Source organism: Heterocephalus glaber, unplaced genomic scaffold, assembly GCF_053883595.1.
Source record: "Heterocephalus glaber isolate CG9 unplaced genomic scaffold, H.glaber_assembly_v1.0 deba00001429, whole genome shotgun sequence".
Classification (NCBI taxonomy): domain Eukaryota; kingdom Metazoa; phylum Chordata; class Mammalia; order Rodentia; family Bathyergidae; genus Heterocephalus; species Heterocephalus glaber.
The window spans coordinates 27,380,794-27,404,618 of NW_028258294.1; the positions used below are offsets into that span (position 1 = coordinate 27,380,794).

Consider the following 23,825-nt stretch of genomic DNA (forward strand, 5'->3'; position numbering starts at 1 on the left):
TGTCTGTAATCTCAGCACTCAGGAGGCTGAGGCAGGAGGATCACTGTAAGTTTGAGGTCAGCCTGGGCTACATAGTGCGTTCAAGGACAGCCTGGAATACATGGTAAGACCTTCTGACTTGGACATCCTTAGGTTACTGATTGGGAATATTTTCTGCTTTTACATGGCAATTTGAAAGAGGTAGCTAAGTAGCAAAAATGTTATATACCATATGGTATGCATTGAGAGTTGGGGGCTGAACCCAAAAGAAAATTAAATGTGACATTTGCCCTCAGAGGTCCTTATTTTACTCTTATGAAGAGATTTGACATATAAACACCGGAAGGAAAGTACAACACAGCTTTTAGGAGGAAAAAAAGAGATATATCCAGTAAGACTGTGAGAGTACCTAATACATTCAATTGGATGATGGGCTGAAGAAAACTATCAGATTTTTTTCTTGCTGTAAAGCAAGGACTGCTTCTAAAGCTGCTCTCCACACTTCCAATAAATACTACTCCCCCCAAAATTTAGTACAAGTTCACTTATATGGCATCTGCCCACAAGCCAGGTTCTTGGTGACATTTGTCTTGCTCAAAAAAAATACATTCTTTTCCACTGCCAAATGTCTTCTCAAAAAAAACCCTCAGGGCACCAGAAATAAGCATAAAACTATCTTTCCTCACAGAGATGAACGAACGCCTATTTAGAAAGACATTTATAACAAAATGAGCTTGACCAGTAGAGGGGGCAGGAGCTTCACATTTGGCATCTTTAAAGAACTAATAAACCAGAACCAAGGGTGCTTGGGTAAGGTCACAAAGCAGAATAAATTAAGTGTCTAACAAATTTACTACTGCTAAAAAAGTTGGGAACATTCTATATCTCTACACTGTTGTGTGGGCATAGGAGAAACACTGTGCAGACTCAGGGAATGAATCACTCTATCCAATAGTGTAGGACATTTCTTATTTGAGCTCTCCTACATTCAAGTTCTTGTTACTCAATGATATAATAGGTTATTTCATTTTAACACAGCTTTTCCATTATGACACATAGGCAAATTTCTCACCTTGATACAGCATACTTTGTAAGGCAAAAATATTTCCATGTTGGGTAAATTTTATATCTAGAGATTGTTACCCTTAACAGAATAACTGCTGTCAGTAGGTAATTTAGTGAGTAAAATGATCTTAGTGACTGGGAACCTAAGCTTATTGTTAAAGGCCAGGCCCTATAGTTAAAAGATGAGACTTCAAACTCTACATTCTACCATATGCTAGCTTCATTCACTTGAACAAGTTATATTAACTTTCTGAGCTATTCTGTAAAAGGGAGATTATAGTAATAACCAAACAATAGGATTATTGTGTGAATTAGTGATAATATAATAGTAAAAATAAGTGTGGTCAAGATAGTTGATGTTTTTATGCTCAAATGCATAGAATTGGATCTGATTTGTGACCACACTGTCTTATTCATAGATCCAAGGATGGCCTCTTTTATTCATATGTACTCATGCACTTATTTATGTATTTGCTTATCATTAATAATATAAATACATATGAAACAACTGCCCAGGGTAAGAATTAGAACATCAACATTTATACCCACCTATGAGCCTCCTCCAATCTATTCCTCTACCTTCCCTTTCTTTATTCTCACATTTATTACTGATTTTGAAATTATAGCTTTATCATATATTTGTATTCCTAAGAGTTATATTGTTTAATTTCATTTGTCTTTAACTTTTTTTTTCTTTTTTGGTACCAGCGATCAAACTCGGGACCTTGCATTTGTGAGGCAGGGGGTAAAACCACTAAGCTAGATCCCCGGTCCTCATTTGTCTTTAACTCTTATAAAAAGGAGTCATATACTTACCTTCACTAACTGTGCTGCTAGGAACACTGTATCCTATTAAACAATTTTTCTTGGGTTTATACCTAGAATAGAATTTCCCAAGTTATAGGATATGAGAATGGTCAACATTACACAACGACAAACTTTCCAAAATAGTTTTATCCATTTATGTTCTCACGAGCATTGTATAAGATTTTAACTCACATTCTCTCCAATATTTGATATTGTCATGTTTCTTAATTTTTGCTAATTAAATGAGTGTAAAGTGATACCTCATGGATTTTAATTTTCACTCCCTGGTCATTAATGACATTGATTATTTCATCATATTTTATAGGTTGCATGAGTTTTCTCTTCTGTTAAATTCCTATTCATATATCTTGACCATTTTCTACCAGATATAATTTATCTGAATTCATTTTTACATATGGTTTGAGGTAGGGGTCAATATCATTTTTTCCAAACAGATAACCTACCTTTAGACTCACTCCACCCCCAAGAGAAGCAGCCTGAAGAGAAAACACTTTTAGATTGTAAATCACCACCTCTGGGGGTTGGAGTGCCCACTTTTAGACTATCTCTACAAGTTTTCCACAATGGTTTCGGTTATACTCTGATTGTTATCCTTGTGAACACTTATACCAGTTGTCTGAGCCTCTACTGTCAGTTTCCACAGAAGCCTCCTGCCCCAGGCTGCAGATGTACACATGCACACATACGGTATGCACACACACATAGCTGCACACACACACACACATATACACAATACATACATGCACACACACACTATTTCAAAACAGTTCTTTAAGACTGATGTTGTAGTAGGCAACTAGTTATCTAGCTGGACAAAATTTGAGGTTTTACATAGGATTATATTAGACAAAATTGTGAAACAAGTTAACTTTAGCTTACTTGAGTCTCCCATTCTCATCATCCACCAAAGGTCTTGCTCTGTTCTCTGCCTTCTTTGCATTCCATTAATTAAAGTATATCTGTTCCCTATTCAAAAACCTAATTAACCTAATAGCTATGGTCTGAATCAATGCAACCCCCAACCCCCCCAAAAATGTGTACGTTGAAATCTAATTCACAAAGTGACATTATTAAGAAATAGAGCCAAAAAATAAAAATTAAAAAAAAGAAGCAGGGCCTATAGGAGGCTATAAGGTCATGTAGACAGAGCACTCATGGGTAGGATTAGCACCCTTATAAAAAGGCTAGAAAGAGACTCCTATTCCTTTCTACTCCTTCCAGCAAGATATACCATCTATCAAACAGAGTGAACTTTCATTAGCCACCAAATCTGTTGTCACCTTGATCTTAGATTTACCAGCCACCAAGCTTGTGAGAAATAAATTTCTACTATTTATAAATTAATCAACCTAAGGTAATTTTTAGAGCAGCCCCAATGAACTAAGACACCAATCATGAAGCTAATGGTAAAAAATTAGAATAGCAGAAAGGAAGGAAACCTAGAAACTTTCTCGGTAACTAAAATACACTTTAATAGTAGTTTTTGGAATTTATTTTGTTTATTTCAATGGAATAAGGCTTTGCAGAAAGCAAGTAGCAAGCTGCTGGAGGAAATGTTTCAAACAAACATAATCAGTGTATGATTCACTGTGTAGAATCATACACCTGTAAAAATAGTATAATCCCTATTAACACGTATAAGCTAACAACAATAATAGTTATGTCGAGTTTTCCCATTTCAAGTCTTATAGGTCACAATGCATGCACATCATGATTTCTCATTCATGAGACCTCATGTAATACAACCCTAATCTACACCTTCAGTCCCATCCATCTCTTCCCTCATAACTATACCGCTGGAATATTTCAGCTTTTTCTCACATCAAGATACTCAGAGGGCTGGGGATGTAGTTCAGTAGCATAGCACATGCTTAGGACTCACAAGACCGTGAGTTCAATCCCTGATGCCAAAAACAAAAACAAAAGCAAACCAAAAAATCAGAAATTTCCTACAGATTCTTCAATTTCACTTTAAATGTCATTTCCTGAGGAAAATTTCCTAACCTCCACCCCTCAGATTATACTAGAACTCCCTATTATGCAATCTAATACCAAACAAGACATTTCTTTTAGAGCACTTGCCATAAGTATAATAGAGGAAATATGTGAAGAGGGAAATTGATGTCATATACTACAAAGTAAAAAGAAAAGCATTTTATCCCATTTTTAACAAATATATATTTGAAAATTATTTTGTTCCAGGCATTGTGTTAGGTTTTAGGGAAAAAAGAGTGGAAAAGGCAGTGGAGAAAGAAGCCGCATCCTCCTCTCCACTTTCACCACCCATTCTCAAGGCTATTCCCTGGATCATACAGATCAACATCTAGAACAATAACTAACTCAAACACCATGATTCATTTTCAAGATCCTATGTTTGCTTGCCCTCATCTAGTTTATATTCCAGCTTCTGGGCCCCTCCAGAGCCTCCCTATCCCTTCTTATCTTTATTTCTTTCTCTATCCAGACAACATGGCACACATTTTCAGTAATTCTCTTGCTGAACTTTCAACTTCTTTGAGATTCTGTAGGATTCACCTAGCAAACTCCAGCACTGTATCAACTTTACATCTAGGCTATCAAGTATTGTTCCAAAAAGTCCCATGACCATGTGAATTGATATCACTAACAGTTCTTGGTATTCTTACCTCAACTGGACTTTCTTCGACTTTATGGTGGCCCAGGAAGTTCTCTCTGAGTCCTAATTAATTTCTTGTCCTATTTTCATGGTAGATTTTTCAAACACACACAAGTCAGCCAAAGTCTCCTATTCCTCCAACCCTCACACCCTTTGCAGATAATCCAACCCTCACACTCTGCAAAGAATCCACTTCCTATTTCACAGAAGTAATTGATGTCAAAGGTAAACTTTCTGAGCTGCAAATTAGCCACTTACCTACAGGCAAAACTGTCTTTGCTTCCTTTCCCCACCCACATCAGAATGAAGGTGCCTCACTTCCTAAAGAATCCCCTTTGCTGTGGATGTCCTTGCCATCTTTACAATATCTCTAATTACCTTTATTTCAATCTTTCTCTCTTTCACTCATTCTAAAAGCAAGCCACACTCTACCAGATAAAAAGAAAAAGAAAAGAGAAACACCAAATTTTTTACCTGACTCTACAACCCCTTCCATCTTTATTTCTTCACAGACAAGTTTCTTTTTTTTTTTTTGTATTAAATTCTTTTATTGGTACATTGTAGGTATACAACACAATTACATTTCTCATTGGGAATTGTACCTTTACATAATGCATCTTGGTTTTTATTTTTTCCCCATTCCTAGCCCTCCCTTCATGCCCTCCACCCTTCCCTATTTACACAGACTTTATTTCCATTTTTTCCATTTCTCATCATTTTTCTTTTCCCTTCTTTCCTTTCCCCTGCCCCTCCCACTACCCCTACCCCTTTGGACCTTTTCTTCCTATTTTACATTATCGATTATTCATTCTAATCATTGGTACATTTTAGCTATACAATATAATGACATTCATCATTGGAAATTTGCACCTTTACATAGTCTCTCTTGGTTCTTATTTTTCACCCTTGCCCAGCCCTCCCTTCAACCCCTCCAGTCCTCCCTATTTACAAAGATTTTGCTCCTATTTTTCCATTTTCTCATAGTAATCCCATTCCCTTCTATCCTTTCCCTTAGCCCTCCCACTTTCTTCCCCTTTGCCCCTTTTCTTCCTATTTAACATTACCTATTCTACATTTAGTCTTTATTTACACTTTCAGTTTCTCACACCAGAGAAACTATTCAGTATTTACACATGTGTGTCCTATTTATTTCACTTAAGAGTATCGCCTCAACGTGCATCCACTTAGCTATAAATGTCTCTAATTTCTCATTTTTTATGGCTGAGTAGTACTCCATTTTATTAAAAAACCACATTTTCCTTATCCATTCTCCAGCTGATGGGCATTTGGGCTGTTTCCAAGTTTTAGCTATTACAAGCTGCACTGCTATGAACATGGGCACACATATATCACTGTGGTATGATTCTTTTAATTCTTTGGGGAAGATCCCCAGCAGTGGAATAGCGGGGTCAAATGGAACTTCCAGTCCTAGTTCTTTGAGTTATCTCCATACTAATTTCCACAGTGCTTGCACCAGTCTACACTCTCACCAGCAGTGGAGCAGGGTTCCTCTTTCCCCACAGCCATGCCAGCATTTGTTATTGGTTGATTTCATGATAGCAGCCATTCTTTCTGGAGTGAAGTGGAATCTCAGCCTTGTTTTCATTTGCATCTCTCGAATGACCAGTGATGTTGAACATTTTTTCATGTATTTATTTGCTATTTCTACTTCTTTGTCTGAGAAATGTCTGTTCATTTCAGATGCCCATTTTTGGATTGGGTCTTTAAATTTGGGAGGTCTGATCTTTTTCAGTTCTTTATAGATTCAAGATAGTAGACCTTTGTCTGTGGAAAAGCAGGTGAAGATTTTTTCCCACATTGTGGGTTGTCTCTTCACACTGCTGGTGGTTTCTCTTGCTGTGCAGAAGCCTTTTAATAAGAAGAGATCCCATTTGTTGATTGTTTGTGCTAGTTCACAGGCAACTGAGGTTTTGTTCATAAAATCTTTTCCTACTCCGATGTCTTCAAGGGTTCTACCTAACCTCTGTTCCAACTGGTTCAGTTTCTATTTTAATATTTAGATCTTTCATCCATTTTGATTTTAGTTTAGTGCATGGTGAGAGATACAGGTCTAGTTTTAATCTTTGGCAAGTTGAAGCCCAATTTCTCCAGCACCGTTTATTAAAGAGGCTATCTTTCCTCCAGTGAGGGTGTTTGGCTCCTTTGTCGAAGATGAGATGGCTGAGTGTGTCTGGCGTTGTTTCTGCATCTTCTAATCTGTTCCACTGGTCCTCAAGTCTGTTTCTTTGCCAGTACCATGCTGTTTTTATCACAGTAGCTTTGTAGTGTAGTTGCAGGTTGGGGATTGTGATACCCCCTACCATGTCTCTGTTACCTAGAATTGCTTTTGCTATTCTGGGTCTCTTCTTGTTCCAAATGAATTTTTGGATTGTTTTCTCAAGGTCTATGAAGTACGCTGCTGGGATCTCAATTGGAATTGCATTAAATCTATGTAGCAGTTTTGGAAGTATGGCCATTTTCACTATATTAATCCTTCCTAGCCAGGAGCAGGGGATGTCTGTCCATTTTCTGATGTCATCTTCAATCTCTCTTTTCAGAGTGCCATAGTTTTCAGAGAAGAGGTCTTTAATTTCTTTTGTTAGGATGATTCCTAGGTATTTCAGGTTTTTGGATGCTATTGTGAAAGGAATTATTTGCCCTATTTCTCTCTCAGTGAGTCTGTCATTCGTGTAGAGGAAAGCTATTGATTTTTGTGTGTTGACCTTGTAACCAGCTACTTGACTGAATTTGGTTATTAAGTCTAGAAGACTTTTGGTGGAGTTCTTGGGGTCTTCTATACAGAGTATCATGTCATCTGCAAATAATGACAATTTGACTTCTTCATTACCTACCTTTATTCCTTTTATTTCTTTCTCTTGTCTAATTGCTGTGGCTAATGTTTCCAGAATTATATTGAACAAGAGTGGTGATAGTGGACATTCTACAGACAAGTTTCTTAAAAGAAGGGTCTATACTTACTTTTCTTCACCACTTTCCACTCCCAATACTGATCCCTTTTACAAAAATCATTAACTATTCCTTTGTGACTAAATCTAATGAATTCCTTTTAAACTTCATTTTACTTAACACTTTTCAGTGAAAGTACTCATTCCTTCTTAAAATTTTCCTCCTTTAAACTGTCTTCCCTAGATTTCAAGGTATTTCTCCGCCCTCCTTCTTCTTCTTTCTCCTTCTTCTCCTCCTCCTCCTTTTTCTTCCTCTTTCTCTTCCTCTTCTTCCCTCTCCTCTTTGGTGGGAGGATGCTTCTTTATTTGCTCAGTCTGGGAGTGCCAAACAAATACTGCAGGATTCCACTTTCTTCTTGATACTCCCATTGAATGATACCATCAACATCCTGGACTTAAACTGTCTAGATTTTTACTCCAGATCTTGCCCTGAGCTCAGAATTATATGTTCAGAAATTATAAATGGCAGTCTAGAACATTTGACTCCTAGCGTAACTCATTTTCTCCAGGAGGCAGACATAATATATATTGATTTCTGCAAGCTATTTAAATCTTTCATGACATCATTAGAGAAATCAGAGCTATATGTTTAAATGAAATAGTTTATATGCGCTTTGAAGGTTGGGATCATATTTCATCCTCTTCTGTATGTTCAGTGCCCAGCAGAGTGAATGCCAAGTGGTAAACTCTCCATAATTGTTCACTTCTATCAACAATCTAGGAGCAATCTTTAACAGCTCCCTCTCTCCCCTCCCACACATCATATCAATGTTGTAGTTAGAAACTATTGCTTCAGCATCTTCCTAGTTAGTTGCAGCTTTGGAATTTCTCTATAGAGGGGTTTAGAAGCAGCAAAATAGCCTGAAGAAGAAAAAAGAGCCCTCCATGACCTAGTCCCAGGTATCTTTCAGTTTGATCTGTGGACATTCTCATCACTAAATCTAGATGTTTCCCACTGATAGTAGTTACCTGAGTACTATATCATACCTCCTCCTACCTTTGGGACCACTGTTCATTCTGTTTCTTCCTCTTCAAATGTTTATCCAATTTCTTTTCACCTGGCTTTTACACATCTGCTCAGCTTTTTTCATTTGGAAGCCTCCCCTGTGAACCTTTAAATTGAACTAAGTGCCTCTCCTTTGAGCTCTCTATGCAAACCTCTTAGTGCTTACCCTATTACATTAAAATTATTCATTTATGTGTCCACCTTCTTCACAATAATCCTCTGAGGTAGGTCTGTTATTAACCACTATTTGAGAAATGAGAAACTCAAGCAGAGGGAGAGTTTTTCACTCTACTGATTATTTTCTTTGCTGTTTGGAAGCTTTTAAGTTTAGTGTAATTCTGTCTCTCTAATTTTGCTCTTGTTGTCTGTGCTTTTGGTGTCATATCCAAGACTTCTTCAAAGTCAGTTGTAGAGTCACATTCACACTTAAGAATTTGGATTTTAGAGCTTCTACTCTAAACCATAACTTCTCAAGGACAGAGATTGTGCCTTATTCATGTTGATATTCCCAGCATCTACCATAGTATCCAGCATATGAATGCAGTAATTGTCAGAGTGAACAGTATTTATTGAATTCTGTTTTAAAAGTTTAGAAATTTCAAAAATTGCTAAGATATTATCCTTACCCTCAAAGAAATTCATAACCTAGTGGCACTGGAAAGATTAGTAAAATATTCCAATGACAGAAATGGATGAACCAAGGAGAAAGTAACTGAGAGTTGAGTGGCTTACACACTGAAACGTTACTATGTGAAGGTCAAGGACCCTTTTAAAAATCTTATTCCAACAGCATGGATATAGTATCCTCCTAAAACTCATGATTATATGAAAAACCAGGTCAAATAAATGTAGACCAACAAATTGTAGAAGGCAAAGTTGAAGGTGTCTAGTTGCAAATCTGGCCCAAGCTTTGTCCTAGTTACCAGTTTACCAATCCACAATTGTGAACCTACTGTGAGCCATATACATGTACTAGAAGTGCTAATACAAAGACTAACACCTGCAATAGATTTATAAATCATGCTGGCAGAATATGAAGATAGTTCATGAAACTAAAGAACAGGTAATATGATAAATTACAGAGTAAAGAGTCAAAATTTATTATCTGAAACAATGAGCAAAATCAATCAGATGATATTTTAGCTATCATAATTTTCATTCACATTTTTTAAAACCTGATTGCCTAAAAATTATGAGTGACCTAATGCAATAATAATACTTGTTATTTCAAAATAGCTAGCTTCTTTGGCTGGCTTTAGTCTTAACTATGGGTTATGACTGCTGAGGAAATTAGCACAATCTTTGACTGAATTAATATGAGTATAGTGTCAGGATCAAAGGAGGAACTGGTGGATGGCCAGTATTCTAAACTGCTTAGAGTACACCTGACCCACCGTGTTCTCTTTTGAGAACAATATTTTAAAAGAGAGATTGATGTGCCAATTCCAAGAACCATAAGAAAGAAGGTTAGAGGACTGCAAATACAGACAAGGAAGTTGGAAGTGTTTTGCCCGGACAACTGAAGAAAGATGATTAAAAACTCTGTGTTCATTTATAATGTCTTGCTCCAGAGAAAAGAACTGAAATCTATGGGCAGAAGTTATAAAGAAGCCAAAACATAAGGAAATGTTTTCAACTGATGCCAAGTGTCTCACAGTAGATTGGGTTTTACATGAAGCAGTAAACCAAGGATTTAAACTATCTGTCAAATACCTGGAGATTTATGTACCACATACAAAGGTGGACTCACGATACTCTCTAAGATCCATTTCAAATTTAAAAGCCTAAGAAAAGCTATAATCTAGAAGGAGATATACAATTTTTGAAATTAATTTCAGGGGTTAATCACACACTCTTCATTTAGAGAAGACACATCACAGCTAAAACCAAACTTCAAAAAATTAAAACTAAGGCATGGTTATGATCCTTTAAAAGAGCCAAATACTTCCCTTTTAGAACTATTTTTCTGCTTTCCATAAGTTTTAGTATGTTGTGTAATAATTTCATTTGTCTCCTGATAATTTCTAATTTCCCTTTTGATTTCTTTTTTGCTTCATTGGTTGCTAAGGAGTATGTTGTTTGATTTCCAAATATTTCTGAGTGTTCCAGTTTTCTTTCTGTTGTTGATTTCTAGTTTCCTTCCATTGTGGTTAGGAAAGATACCTGATATGGTTTCAATCTTATTAAATTTTTTAAGTCTTGTTTTGTGACCTAACATGTGATCTATCCTTGGGAATGATTCATGTATGCTTGAGAAGAATGTATATTTATTTGAAACCACAAAAGACCCTGAATAACCAAAACAATCTTGAGTAAAAAGAATAAAGCAGGGGCTGGAGATTTAGCTCAGTGGTATCTGAGCCTGCCTTGCAAGCGCACAATCCTGAGTTCGATCCCTGGTACAAAAAAAGAAAAAAGCAGAAGGCCTCATACTTATTGATTTCAAAATATGCTACAAAGTTAAAGTAATTAAAATAGTATAATACTGGTATAAAGACAGAAATGGACCGATGGAACAGAATAGAAAACCTAGAAATAAACTCAAACATATATATTCAGTTGATCTCCAACAAAAATGCCAAGTATACATAATAGACTTCAACAAAGTGTTGGGAAACCGAGTATCTACATGTGAAAGAATAAAACTGCACCTTGATCTTATATTATGCACAAAAATCAACTCAGCGTGAACTAAAGACTTAACTGAAAGATATGAAATTATCAAACTCCTAGAGGGAAATATAGGTGAAAATCTTGACACTGGTCTTAGCAGCGAATTCTTGGATATGACACCAAAAGCAGAGACAACAAGAGCAAAAATTAGAAAGACAGAATTACATTAAAGTAAAAAGTTTCCAAACAGCAAAGAAAATAATCAGTAGAGTGAAAAAGCAACTTATAAAATAAGAGAAAAAAATTTGTGACCTATATACATGGTAAGAGATTAATACCCAAAACATCTAAGAAACTCCTACAAGTCAATTGCAAAAAAAAAAACCTGATTTAAAAATGGGCAAAGCACTTGAATAGACATCTCCAAAAGCAATATACAAATAGGCACCAGATATATGAAAAGGTATTCAACTTCCCTAGTCACCAGGGAAATACAAATTAAAACCACAAGATATAACCTCATACCTGTTAGAATGACTGTTAATTAAAACAATAATAATAAGCGTTGGCAAGCATGTGGAGAAATTGGAACCGTTATACACGGATTGTGGAAATGTAAATCAAGGATTCATCAATCCATAAATCAAGGATAAATTTATCTAATGGAATTGAAATGCAGATCTCAAAGAGATTGCTGTACTCCCATGTTCTCTGCAGCATTATTCATAATAGCCAACATATGGAAACAGCCTAATAATCTATAGAGAGGTGAATGAGAAAGAAAATCTGGCACATGTGCGGTGTGATCAAAATATACAGTGAATGTTAAAACTTTTTAAAAAATTATTACAAAAAAAGATACATTGCTATTAGTGCCCCTCAAAATATTCCCCCTTGCTTCAGACACATTTATTCAATCATTCTTGCCACTTTCTGACACAGTTCTGGAAGTCCTCTTTCCTAAGTGCCTTTATGAGTTAAGATCAAAAATACAGTGGATGCTGTTGCCAAGTGTCATTCAATGGAAAGGCAAGCTCATAAAAACATTATACTATGACTTTATCCCTTTTATGCGCCAAATCCACTATGGGACTTCCAGCTCTTCCCCAAAGTCAAAATAAAAGTAAACATTTTGAATCAATTCAGAACATGGAGGCAGGCAAAACTAAAGACACCAAAAAAAGAGGACTTCCAAAACTTCTTCAGAAAGTGGCAAGAACAATAAAATAAGACTGTTTGAAGTGAGAGAGAGTTTTAAAGGGGAATAAATGGCAGTGCGTTTTTACTGTAATAAATTTTTTAATTTAAACATTCACTGTAGTTTTTATCACACTGTGTATACATACATACATACATACACACAATGTAATATTATTCTCCTTGGAAGAAAAGGAAATCCTGCTATATGCAACAATATAGATGAACCTGAAAGACATTATGCTAAGTAAAATAAGCTAGTCACAGACAGATACTGCACAGTCCTACCCCTGTGAGGTATCCAAAATAGTCAAACTCACAAGAACAATAGAATGATGGCTGGCTGAGGCTGGGGCTGGGGTGGAGAGTTGTTCAACAACAAAGCTTCAGTGATGCAAAATTAATAAGTCCTAGAGAACTGCTGAACAACACAGTGCCTATAGTTAACAATACTTTATCTGTTCCAGAGATCTGGAAGTCAACAATACTTTATTATACACTGAAAATTTTAAAAGTAGATCTGTTAAGTGGTCCTAACACACACAGGAATACACATACACACACGGAACAGAGGGAAACTTTTTATTTTAGGGATGGTTTTATGGGTGTATGTAGGTCTTCAACTTAGTAAATTGTACACATTAAAATGTGCAGTTTTTAATATAAAATCAATTATACCTCAAAAATCTGTTAAAAATAAAATAGAAGCACAAAAGAAAGTCTGCTTCAAAGAACTTCAATCTTCTCGTTTATTTCCATAATAGTAACCTTACATATACTGGCATCCACATGTTCATTAACCTGACAGGTTGATGCCTGTTTCACAAATATCTGCATTTTAAACTAATAAGAGGTACCTAGCATTGGTATAGTCAGTGATTTGGATTTTTCTCATGTGCTCTGTCTTTAATATAAAAGACAAACCAGGGCCGGGGATTTAGCTCAGTGGTACCACACCTGCCTTGCAAGCACAAGATCCTGAGTTCAATCCCCAATACCTCAAACAAACAAACCATTATAACCTATTTTTCCTAAGTAAAGCCATCTAATAAAGCTTCCACACTTTTTCATTTTAGCTAAATCTAAATCCAGGACTAAACCTCCTAGGGTACTGACTTTCCTTCACTCTTGAAAAAAAACAGTAAAAATATAATCATTCACAATCAAGGAAACAAATGGTAAATATCTTGTTTTTCAAGTTTACAGGCTGTCTGCTTCAGCAAAATATGTATGTGCTGTTGTGAGCCATGAAATTGTCTTTCCTCAAATTTCATATCACTCTTTCATTACCTTAACTCTTCTATGCCATACTTTTAAAAAAATTTTTATATTATTCAAGTTAAGTATGTTATAAAATTAATTCTTATCTGTCTCTTACCATCTTTCTTAATTTTTTGTCTACATCCATTTGCCTTATGAAGTGTTACCATTTTTTATTCAATTCAATGACAAGGGGATCAGAGCATCAGCTGGAAATGGTGCATTTTAAAGATGGAGTAAATAGAAAATGTGGTGATTAGAGTGCTCTCCCTCACTGATACTAAAACCAGAGATAAAATGATGGAGACAGGAAGTTCTCTTTTCTTCTCCTTCTCCCTCTTGTCTTTTATCATTTTTTTCCTCAGTGTGTGTGTGTTTGTGTGTGTACAGACATAGAAAAGGAGGAAAGAGAACGAGGGAGAGAGAAAAGCAGTTGTATAAAATTAGTAATTGCTAAAATGTGTATAGCTATCATTTAATCAGAAGCAAAGGGATCTAAGTGACATAAAGAGTTGAAATAGAAGGAGGTTCTGTAAATAAGGACAGGAGGAGGATTGAAGGGAAGGGAGAGGAGGAGAGAAAAAGAGGAGTCAAAATATACCACGTACAGGTACAAATTCCCTTTGATAAAAGTGACCGTTGTGTGTATCTAAATTGTACCAATAAAATTAATTTTTAGAAAAAGAAACAGAAGGAAGAATAGATCTTTTGAGATTGAGGAAATAAAGCTGAATCATGAGACCCAAGGTTGCAGTATTCTAAATCAGTCTTCACACAGTAGTTCAAGATTACACTTACAAGCTACTAATAATTTTCAGTGTCACACACACTGCATTTCCTCCTGGCCAAGGCTGATTTTTTACCTAGTCCCTATCACTCCCCACCTCCTGCCTCCCTTTCTCTAACCTGTTGACCCCCGAGCACACTCACACAGAACTCCAGCTTTCCCAAACTCTATTGGTACTCTTGCCAACCCTTTCTCTTCTTTTGGTTTCAAATCAATTCTTATTCCCAGATTGTGCAGTAGAGTGTTGGCCTGGCTATCTGATTAAGACAATCAGATAAAAATCAATCAATTTCCATTCAAAAGGTGTACTGTAAAGAAAGAGGTTATTGATTCTAGTGGGTCTATGTGCATTTGCTGATTCTTGAGTAAGTGGCTTTTCATTGATTCCCCTCAAACAATTAAAACATTTATCTAAGTGGCAAGTGTATATGGGAACAATTTTTGAACTGAGGTACTATGTGGGCTCCTGGTCTAGTTAGAGGAACCCTCATATACCACTCCCATCAATCCAGAAATCTGATTAGTCTTAGAGCTTTCTCCCATTCTCCCCCTCACTTTCACAAACACACAGTAGAAGAAAGCATTTGGGAAGAGTGAAGGTCAGAAGCACAGTGAGTAGTGAAGGGCCCAAGAGCCACTCAATCTTGCACTAAAAAAGCAATATATATATATACTGCATAAACACTAATTTTCATTAAGAATTTGAACTACACAGAAGTACAATTAACTACTGCATACACTTTACCTGTATACATCAAGTAAAGTTTTGGCACATTTACCTTGGCTCAACCATTTGAGCATTCTCAAATGCTAAATCAATTGAAAATAAGTTGCATATATACAGACTTGTATCCCTTAATACTTGATTATTTCTTAACAAAGGCCCTCTCTTTCACAACAGTATAATTATAAAAATCTAAGAAACTTAACATTAAAACAATACTCATATCTAATATACAATCTATATTCAAATTTCCACAGCCGTCCTGAAAATTTCCTTTGTAACATATGTTTTTTAGGATCATGTTGCCTTTAGCAACACCTGATTAATCCCTTAATTCTAGAACTATTGCTCAGCCTTTGTCTTTCAAGACTGATCTTTTTTTTTTTAAGAGGATAGGTCAGTTTTCGGTAGAATGTTTCTCAATTTGCATTTTTCTGATTATTTCTCTGTGATAGATTGAGCATATGCATTTTTACAGGGATATCATGTGAGATATGTGTCCTCACACCACAAGTCACATCATGTCATTTTATTCTATAACTGATGACATTGATCATTTGATTAGGGTGGTGTCTGTCAGATTTCTCCACTGTAAAAGTGCCTTAGTTAAATCTTTATAATGAATAAAAATCTAAAACTACTTTGAGATTTCCCGGCCAGGCCTCACCCAGTGATTTTAACATCTATTGATAATTCTTGTCTAAAGTCAATTATTACTACAATAATGTTAAATGATGATTTCATAATTTCATAATTTCTTCTGTATGTATTAGTTTGGCATTCCACAGCTGAGAATGTTCATTTTTCTCCCCTATAACATTTGTATATTTATTTATTTAAAAATTAAGGTAAATGTATGCATTCATGGATTCTTTTAGAAATCCAGCTTCTGTGCTGGTGAGGTTGTGGGGGACCCATCTACATTGCTGGTGGGAATGTAAAATACAACTACTATGGAAATCACCGTGGAGTTTTCTCAAAAAAACGAAAAACAGAAATTCTATTTGACCCAGCTATATTTCTTCTGAGTATCTTCCTGAAAGAGTTAAAGTTGCTTTCAGTGATACATGTATACCCTTGTTTCTAGCAGCACAACTCATTGGTAAACTTTGGAACCACTCTACATACCCATCAACAGACGAATGGACAAAGAAAATATGGTATATTTATACCATGAAATACTATTCATTCAAAAGAATGATAAATTTGAGTCATTTGTAGGAAAGTGGATGCACCTTGAGTCTATAATGAAATAAATCAGATACAGAATGCTAAATATCATATAGTTTCTCTTACATGAGAAACCCAAAGCATAAATAATTTAAGGAGCAAAATAAAAGACAGATGATCAGAAACAGGAAAGTAGAGTTTGTGAAGATTGAAGGGGATTTGGGAAGGAGGGAGAAGGAAGAGTGGGGAGAAAGAATTCAAAAGGATCAAGATATATGATACGTAGATGTACCAATTCTCCACAATGAATATATTTCTTATGTATCACAAACATATACTAATAAAAATAAATCCAATATCTATCATCTCTATTATTATTCTTGACACTTAAATTGCTTCCAATTTGATAAGTGGTGATACCTACAAACTGTCTCCTTTTTTCTTTTGATCCATCCTTGACATATACAAGAAATTTCTTGCTTTCTGGTATCAAATCTTTCAAGGCTTTTGTACTTTCTCTGTCTCTGCCTTGGAATGAACCACTTCTCCGAAGAGTCTAGTTCCTTCTAGTAGAGAATGGTATTCAGAAACCAAAACCTAGATTCATATAATATATTTTAAAGTATTAAAATGTCGCTGTTCCTGTTTGTCGGGGTCACCCTGTGGAAGACTTGTGTGATGTTTTATAATCCTAACTCTAGCATTACCTGTGTGACGCTGGCAGTTCTTTTCATTCCGTGCAGCCTGGTTCGTCATGTGAGAAGAAATTGGACTAGCTAAATATTTCTTAATCTTTTCAAGTTCATGAACAGTTTGAGAATCTGATAGAATCAATGGTCCATCCCCTCTCCTGAGTCACGTCCAAATAAGCAAAAATATGCCCACGTTTCAGGGTGTTCCAGGCCTCTAAGTCTAGAGGTTCCAAATCCTTGGTTAAGTAATCTTCAAAGTCTCCTCAACTCTACATTTTGTGAGACTGACCGGATGCTGTCAGAAAGATTCCTCAACGACATCAAAATATGAACAGATTTATATAGAACGAGATGAGAAGGGGGCACAAAGAAAGGAGCCCGTGAGTAACGTGTTGCTCAGCCACAGTTCTTTACTGGTGCCAAATTTAGGGCGCTCTACTCATAGGGGAGAGATTTTGGCGGGAAGCTCCGCAGGTGGGCGGAGAACGACGGGGCGCGGAAGGCGCCCACGGGATAGACGCAGGTCGCTGCACCCCTCCGCTCGGCCCACCAGGGCTCGCTCTTGTCCTTCAACTTCCAGGCGGGCGAACCGGGCAGGCCGGGTGGAGACCCCGCCCCCGGCAGCGGAGAGGTGGAGAGAAAGAGCAGCGAGCCTCAGCCCGGAAGGAATGCGCCGGCCAGCCCCGCGCCCCTCCCCGCGCGCCGTCCCTCTCCGCCTCCCCTCCGCCCCCCGGCCCCCGCCCCCCCCCCTTCCCCCGCATCCCCCTGCAGTCGACGTCGGCGGTGCTCCGGTCTCCATGGTGACCAATCGAGGCCTGGTCCCGCCCCCGCCCCTCGCCCCGGCCTCCTGACGTCGGCGCACGTCAGCGGCGGCGCGCGCCTGGCTGGGCCCTACGGAGCGGGGAGGGAAAGAGCGAAGGAGCGAGCGGAGCGGCCGTCGTCCGAGCCGAGCCGCTCCGTGCCGCGCTGACCGTCCGCCCGCCAACCCGCCGGCCTGCTCGCGCTACAGTCGACTTGTCTAGCAGCGGGGCCCAGCATGGTCATGGCGGATGGCCCGAGGCACTTGCGGCGCGGGCCGGTTCGGGTGGGGTTCTACGACATCGAGGGCACGCTGGGCAAGGGCAACTTCGCGGTGGTGAAGCTGGGGCGGCACCGGATCACCAAAACGGAGGTGCGGCCCGGGGCTCGGCGGGAGCGTCCGAGGCGAGGGCTCGGGAGAGGAGCCGTTTACGGACTGGGGCGGCTGCAGTGTTGCGACCCGGGACACACAAGAGGCCGCGCCACTCTCTGAGGCGAGCGGGCCCGGGACCGGGAGCCAGAGCTTGCATGGGGTCGGTGAGCAGTGAAGGAATCGGGGCCAGGTCACCCTGTCGAGAGTGCCGTCTGACTGGAACCCTGGCCCGGGGCACTTTGGCTTCCCCTACGCCACCCCCGATGGCTGCACGGAATTTCGCCCAGAGCCCCCCACTCAGGCTGTGACCTGGTCTGTGGCCTCTGCTCCAGAGCCCAAGTTCCGCGTCTTCCCCGCTTTCGGCTGGGGGGTGGGGAAGGAGGGGAAGTCTCGGAGCTCCCGGAGCTCCCGGGCTGCGCGATGAGAGATGTCTGTCGCCAGCCTAAGGAGAGAGACCTCCTGAGCTCGGACTGCGCGTACAGGGATCGCCGGCCCCCTGACCCTAGCGTCCTTCTCTACCTAGCAAGGAAGGGGCCCCGGTAGCCGGGAATACCCAGGCGGCCACTGTCCATCATCTCTCCCTCCTTTTGACCCGCAGGGGCTCTCATTTGGTGCCTGGCTAGCTTGGTCTCTTGCCTGAGGCATTTCCATCTAATACTCCAGACAATAGAACTAGTTAAAATGGTCATCTCTGCATTTGCACAGATGGTGCCTTGGTCTGTCTTATCTATAGGGTTGTTCCTTTACCAGGTGTGCTTTTTGGCTGTGAGTACACGTTCCTTAAGCCACGTCAGATTGCCTGTACTCATGAAGCCCTCAACTGCTTCTTGACGGTGCAACCAGCCTCCCCCCCCCACCCGCTGCACGTTCTCATGCACTGCACGTATTTTCTCACAAGTCTCGGTTCTTACCTAACCTGCCCCCCCCCTTCCCTCCATCGCCTGAAGCTGCTCTCCTCCTCGGGGTCTCTTTTTAAGACGTGCAGATTAAATACCTTGGGAACATGACCGAAACAAAACCATTCTTTAGAATAAAGCAGTGGTTTTGACGTACTCTTCTCTACCTGATTGTAATTGCCACTGTTTTGCCCCCTTTTTAGTTTTTCCCCCAGTATTCACCTTGTTCCGTTTTCTCCCTCCGTTAGTGCGAATGTACTAGACTTTCAACGGAGAATGAAGTAGGACTTTTTCTTTTTTCCCCAGAATGATTTTATGTAAGGCGAAGGGCATTTGAAAACTTGAGTGATTTTCGTATCATTTCACTTTGTACTCAGAAGTTTTGCTTAATGTCCATTTACCGGAGAATGTCATGTCGTTATTTCATGCTTTTTGCCTTCCCGTAACTGATCTTGAAGCACCCCAAATCCGACTTACTTGCGATGTCATGACAAGGTCTCAGACTTCCCTCTCACAGATTTACCAGTGTTAGCAGTTTAAATAAGTTTGCAAGGTTATATGACTACGTTTAGTTTTTGGTTTTTGGTATGGGGGGATCGAACTCAGGACCTTGCGTTTTCGAGGCAGGTCGTGGCACCACTGAGCTAAATCCCCCCCAATGACTATGTTTAGTAACATTACGGAATCTTCTGGCTTAATCCGATCCCAACATTTTTTAAAATGAAGAAAGTGGTTCCATTCTTCTAAAGAATCGTAGGCCAAATGTCATGCCATTTCCCCTTAAGTTATATAAAAAGAAAGTACTTTAAATGTGTATTTTTATGAGTCTTTGTTTAATAGCTGTCTAACAAATTGCAGAGACTGTACAGAACTTTTGAGCTCTATTTGATTGATTACCAAAATCATTGATCCATATTTTTCCGTTGGTATTACTTACATTTCTTATTGATATTACTAGCAAAATTTAATTGTAAGCTGTTATATTTCAGGTGAGATTTACTTAGTATAATATCCATTTAAGAGCTGCGTAAGTGGAATTAATGGTAACTGACACTTTATGTTGAGGCTGACAATTCAAATGGTGTTCCTTTCAAACTGATACATAGTTTAAGGAGCTAGGAGGCACTGTGGAGTAATACCATCCTTTGGCTATTAAATAAACTGAGATCAAATGCACTTGTAATTGAAGGCACAAGTCAGATCCTGAAAGAACATTCAAATCGTAAATTACGTGTTTTGTATATGGTGTAGAGTGATTTACGTTAAAAGCTAAATTTTTAGTCTACAGATCCTATCACCCTTGTGCTTTCTAAAGAAATTATCGTTAACATATAAAAAGAAACAGTGTAAATATAAGATGGGTGAGTGTTAGCATTTGTGATAATTTGGTTGGATTAGAGACATTGAAGTAGAGAAGTGTGAGGGAAATGGCCTGACAGTTGCTGAACTGAGAAGTTTTTGTAGATTTCCTTACACTTTGTAAAGTTGCTCTGTAACCTTTCATAGGTGATTTGCATTAAGAATTGTTTAATAAGTGTACAGATAAAATTGTCTCTTAAAGTATACCATTTGTTGCTAATTTTTTTATAGCAGCAGTATTTATCTTCTTTATTTACTGGATAAATATTTGTGAGCTTGTTAGATACAGCTACCTTAAAAACTAAGATGTTCAGTGAAAACATCATTTTACATTATTTTAGGTTCGCATACTCAAGTACAGTGAGAAGTTAATATAGTTATAAAGAAAACCATGAAAGAAATATGATTATACGTATTGAAGTTTCTTCATATGCTATGCTTTAATGTCAAGAGGACTTTTTTCCCCAAACATGATCCTGAGGCAAATTTTGAACTTGGTTTAAGTGAACAATTGAATCCTTTTACTTTTAATTGGCTCTTTGTCTCTTGGTTGGTATCATTCCAAAATAATGCATTTTCTGCAGAATTTGGGAGATCCAAGTCTGTTTCTCTTTAAAAAAAATTTTTTTTTTAATGGAAAAGATCTTCATTTTGGTCTTACCTATCAAATAGCTTAACATTTTTAAAGAAATGTAATTATATCATCTGAATCAGTATTCATATGTTAGATCTCTCTGTAAATTTTACACACAAAAGGGAAGGCAGGTGGTGTTAGAATCCAGCTTCCTAATGTAATACTTCATAAAAGCTTTGTAATACTGGTTTGTAGCTTATGAATTAGAGAAGCTAATTTTACAAAATTAGCATAATGGGAAAGGATAATAGCATTTAGGCTATTAAACTATTTTAGGCATAGTGGTTGCTAGTTTAGATTCTGTGAGTGTCCTTGAGTAATGTTTTATTTTATTAATAGTATAGTAGGAAGTAACTTTTTCCTTCTAACTATACAGTTTTTTGCCTCAAGTAAAATTTTAGAAAAGCCATCCGTCCCCTTAAATTTTTCTTTTCTATTAAGTAATATTTTATTATAGAATAGTATAGTACACTAAAAAAGTATAACTCTTTCACCAATGGGAATAAATGGCTCCCACACACACAGGCAAAACCCCAATACTGGGCGTTGAATCCAGGGCCTTCACACTGAACTACATCTTCAGCTTTTTTTTTTCTTTTTTAAAATATTTTGAGACAGGGTCTTGCTGAATTGCCTTGGATGTGCTTAAATTTCAGTCCTCCTGCCTTAGCCTCCCAGAGTGCTGGGATTATGTGCATGTGCCACCATGCCTAGAGGGAATATTCTTAACATTATATCATATTTCTCTCTTTTTGTTTGTTTGTTTGTTTGTTTGGTACCGGGGGTCAAACTCCGGTCCTTGCGCTTGCGCAGCAGGCGGCGAAACCAGTGAGCTAAATCCCCGGCCCTGTATCTTAAATTTTTCTAGGAGAGACAAACTACTGGTAAATTCCTAGAAGGGAAATTATGAGTGAGAAAGTATTATTTTTACATTAAAGAGTTATGTATTTTAATTACCAAATCTATCATGTTGATTATTGAAAAATTTAGACCTATAGATAAATGAAAAGAATTATCCATAATACCATTACTCCGGGATAACCATCATTAGTTATTTTCAGGTCTTTCCTATGTCAAGATAACTGAGTTTTCCTCAACAGCATACCTTTTATATTGTTTAAAGAACATATAGACATGCAGTCCATGGGATCTTAGAGATATTCAGAGGTTCTGAAAATTACCTTATTAAAATGGCAGTAGATGTTAGGCTACTTACTTATCCTTAAGAGAACCTGGAATGCAGAACTGATATAAAGAACATTCTGAAAACTGCTTCTGTTCACTGAAACGCTTTCTGTGTACATTTTGGAATGTTTATGTTTAGGCATAATTCCTAAACTACCTTAAAATGTAGGATTTTTTTTAAAACTTTCTAAAATGGTTAAAGTTTAAAACTGCATTTTTATAGCAAGGGTGAAAACATAGAGAAGGGTGTATTACACCATGATTATAATGTCTCTTGAAGAAAACTTTTTTTCTTTTTAAGAAAACTTATTTTTAATGCATTGGATTTTATACTTTACTTTAAAATTTAAGACCCCTCTCAGTAATCTTGGCACCAGTATTATACTGGAAAATATTCCAGATTTCAAGAAGCAGTTATACTATGTGCATTAGAAGGACTTGTTATCAAACAACTTAATCATAGTATTTGTGCCTAGAGCTATGTGTGATCTTTAATTAATAGAAATTATATTTGTCACAATATAGATGGGCTTTATTATAATTGTTCTTTTAGTTTCTTGACACCCCAGACATATAGTGATTGGCAAATTATTCTACTAAATATTGGTCTTGTTTTGGGAGGGAGAACAAATGTACAAAACAAGAGTTGTGTAAATTTTTATATTCTGAAGAAATTTTTAACTTTTAACAGAGTTTGATGTGTTCTGATTTTAAATCTTCTGGGAAAATCTATCACAGTATCAGGCAATTAAGAAAGCATTTATTTGGAAATAACTGAAACTGGCCTCTCTTCTTGGATTCATATGACATTTGATTTATGGCCCACTGCTGATTGTAGATTCATTTCTTTGGGGTCAGAAGGGGTTCAGAATTCCTTACGATATCTTTCTTTCCTTTTTGGTATACCTACTACCTTTCCTATCTCTATCTTTTTGAAATGAATTATTGATGTTAGAATTTCTTTATACAGAACATTTGTGAAGAATGCTTTCCCATCTTTTGAAGAGAAATAGCCAATGTATTCAGTTTGAGATTATTAGAAGATTGAAAGACAAATTTGGAAATTTTGGAAAATCTTTAATTAAAAAAAAAGAAATGTTTTAAACAAGCCAGGCATGGTGGTGCATGCTTATCATCCCAGCACTCAGGAGGCGGAGGCAAAGAGACAGAAGGATCACCAAGAGTGCAAGGCCAGCTGGAGCTGCATAGTGAGTTCAAAGCCAGCCTGAACTACATAACAAGACCCTGTTTCAAAAAACAAACAAAAATACTTTAAACAGATTAAGAGATACATCTTGGAAACAGGGAAATAATGCTAAAAATGTTTATGTTCTTCTTTATAATAAACATAATATTTATATGGTTTCCTCCTATTACAGAAGTTATGGATGTTCACTGTAGACATTGAAAAGCCAAAAAAAAGGCCTGAGGAAGCAATTAAACATCCTTAATTCTGCTTTCAAAATTTAAGACATTTCCTCTTAACACATATTTTACATAGATGTAATAAAATTAATGTCATCTATACATATAATGTGTTTTTTACCCAGAGAGCATTCCTTTACATCTTTGTGCATAACCTAATTATTTCCTAAGGACAGTTCCCTAACTGTGGAATTCTTAGGTGAAGGATACGTATTTTATAGCATGGATACCAA

The 23,825-nt window shown here is 37.6% G+C and overlaps 1 protein-coding gene and 1 long non-coding RNA gene across 4 annotated transcripts in view; one reads left to right on the forward strand and one right to left on the reverse strand.

Annotated features, from left to right (window-relative positions):
- LOC110344300 (uncharacterized) overlaps positions 1-17,621 on the reverse strand; it is a 67,322-nt gene extending 49,701 nt beyond the window's left edge. The window contains exon 1 of the long non-coding RNA XR_002386784.2: positions 16,938-17,621. This is a non-coding gene — a long non-coding RNA (uncharacterized LOC110344300). The remainder of the gene's footprint in view (positions 1-16,937) is intronic.
- A 158-nt stretch (positions 17,622-17,779) lies between these two features.
- Sik2 (salt inducible kinase 2) overlaps positions 17,780-23,825 on the forward strand; it is a 153,902-nt gene continuing 147,856 nt past the window's right edge. Inside the window, exon 1 of one of the 3 annotated variants that reach the window (XM_021237886.2) lies at positions 17,780-18,093. In XM_021237886.2, the coding sequence (XP_021093545.1) occupies positions 17,959-18,093 (135 nt within the window). In that variant the 5' untranslated portion in view covers positions 17,780-17,958. The remainder of the gene's footprint in view (positions 18,094-23,825) is intronic. The other 2 variants (XM_004856551.4, XM_087212175.1) reach the window with 2 other exon arrangements.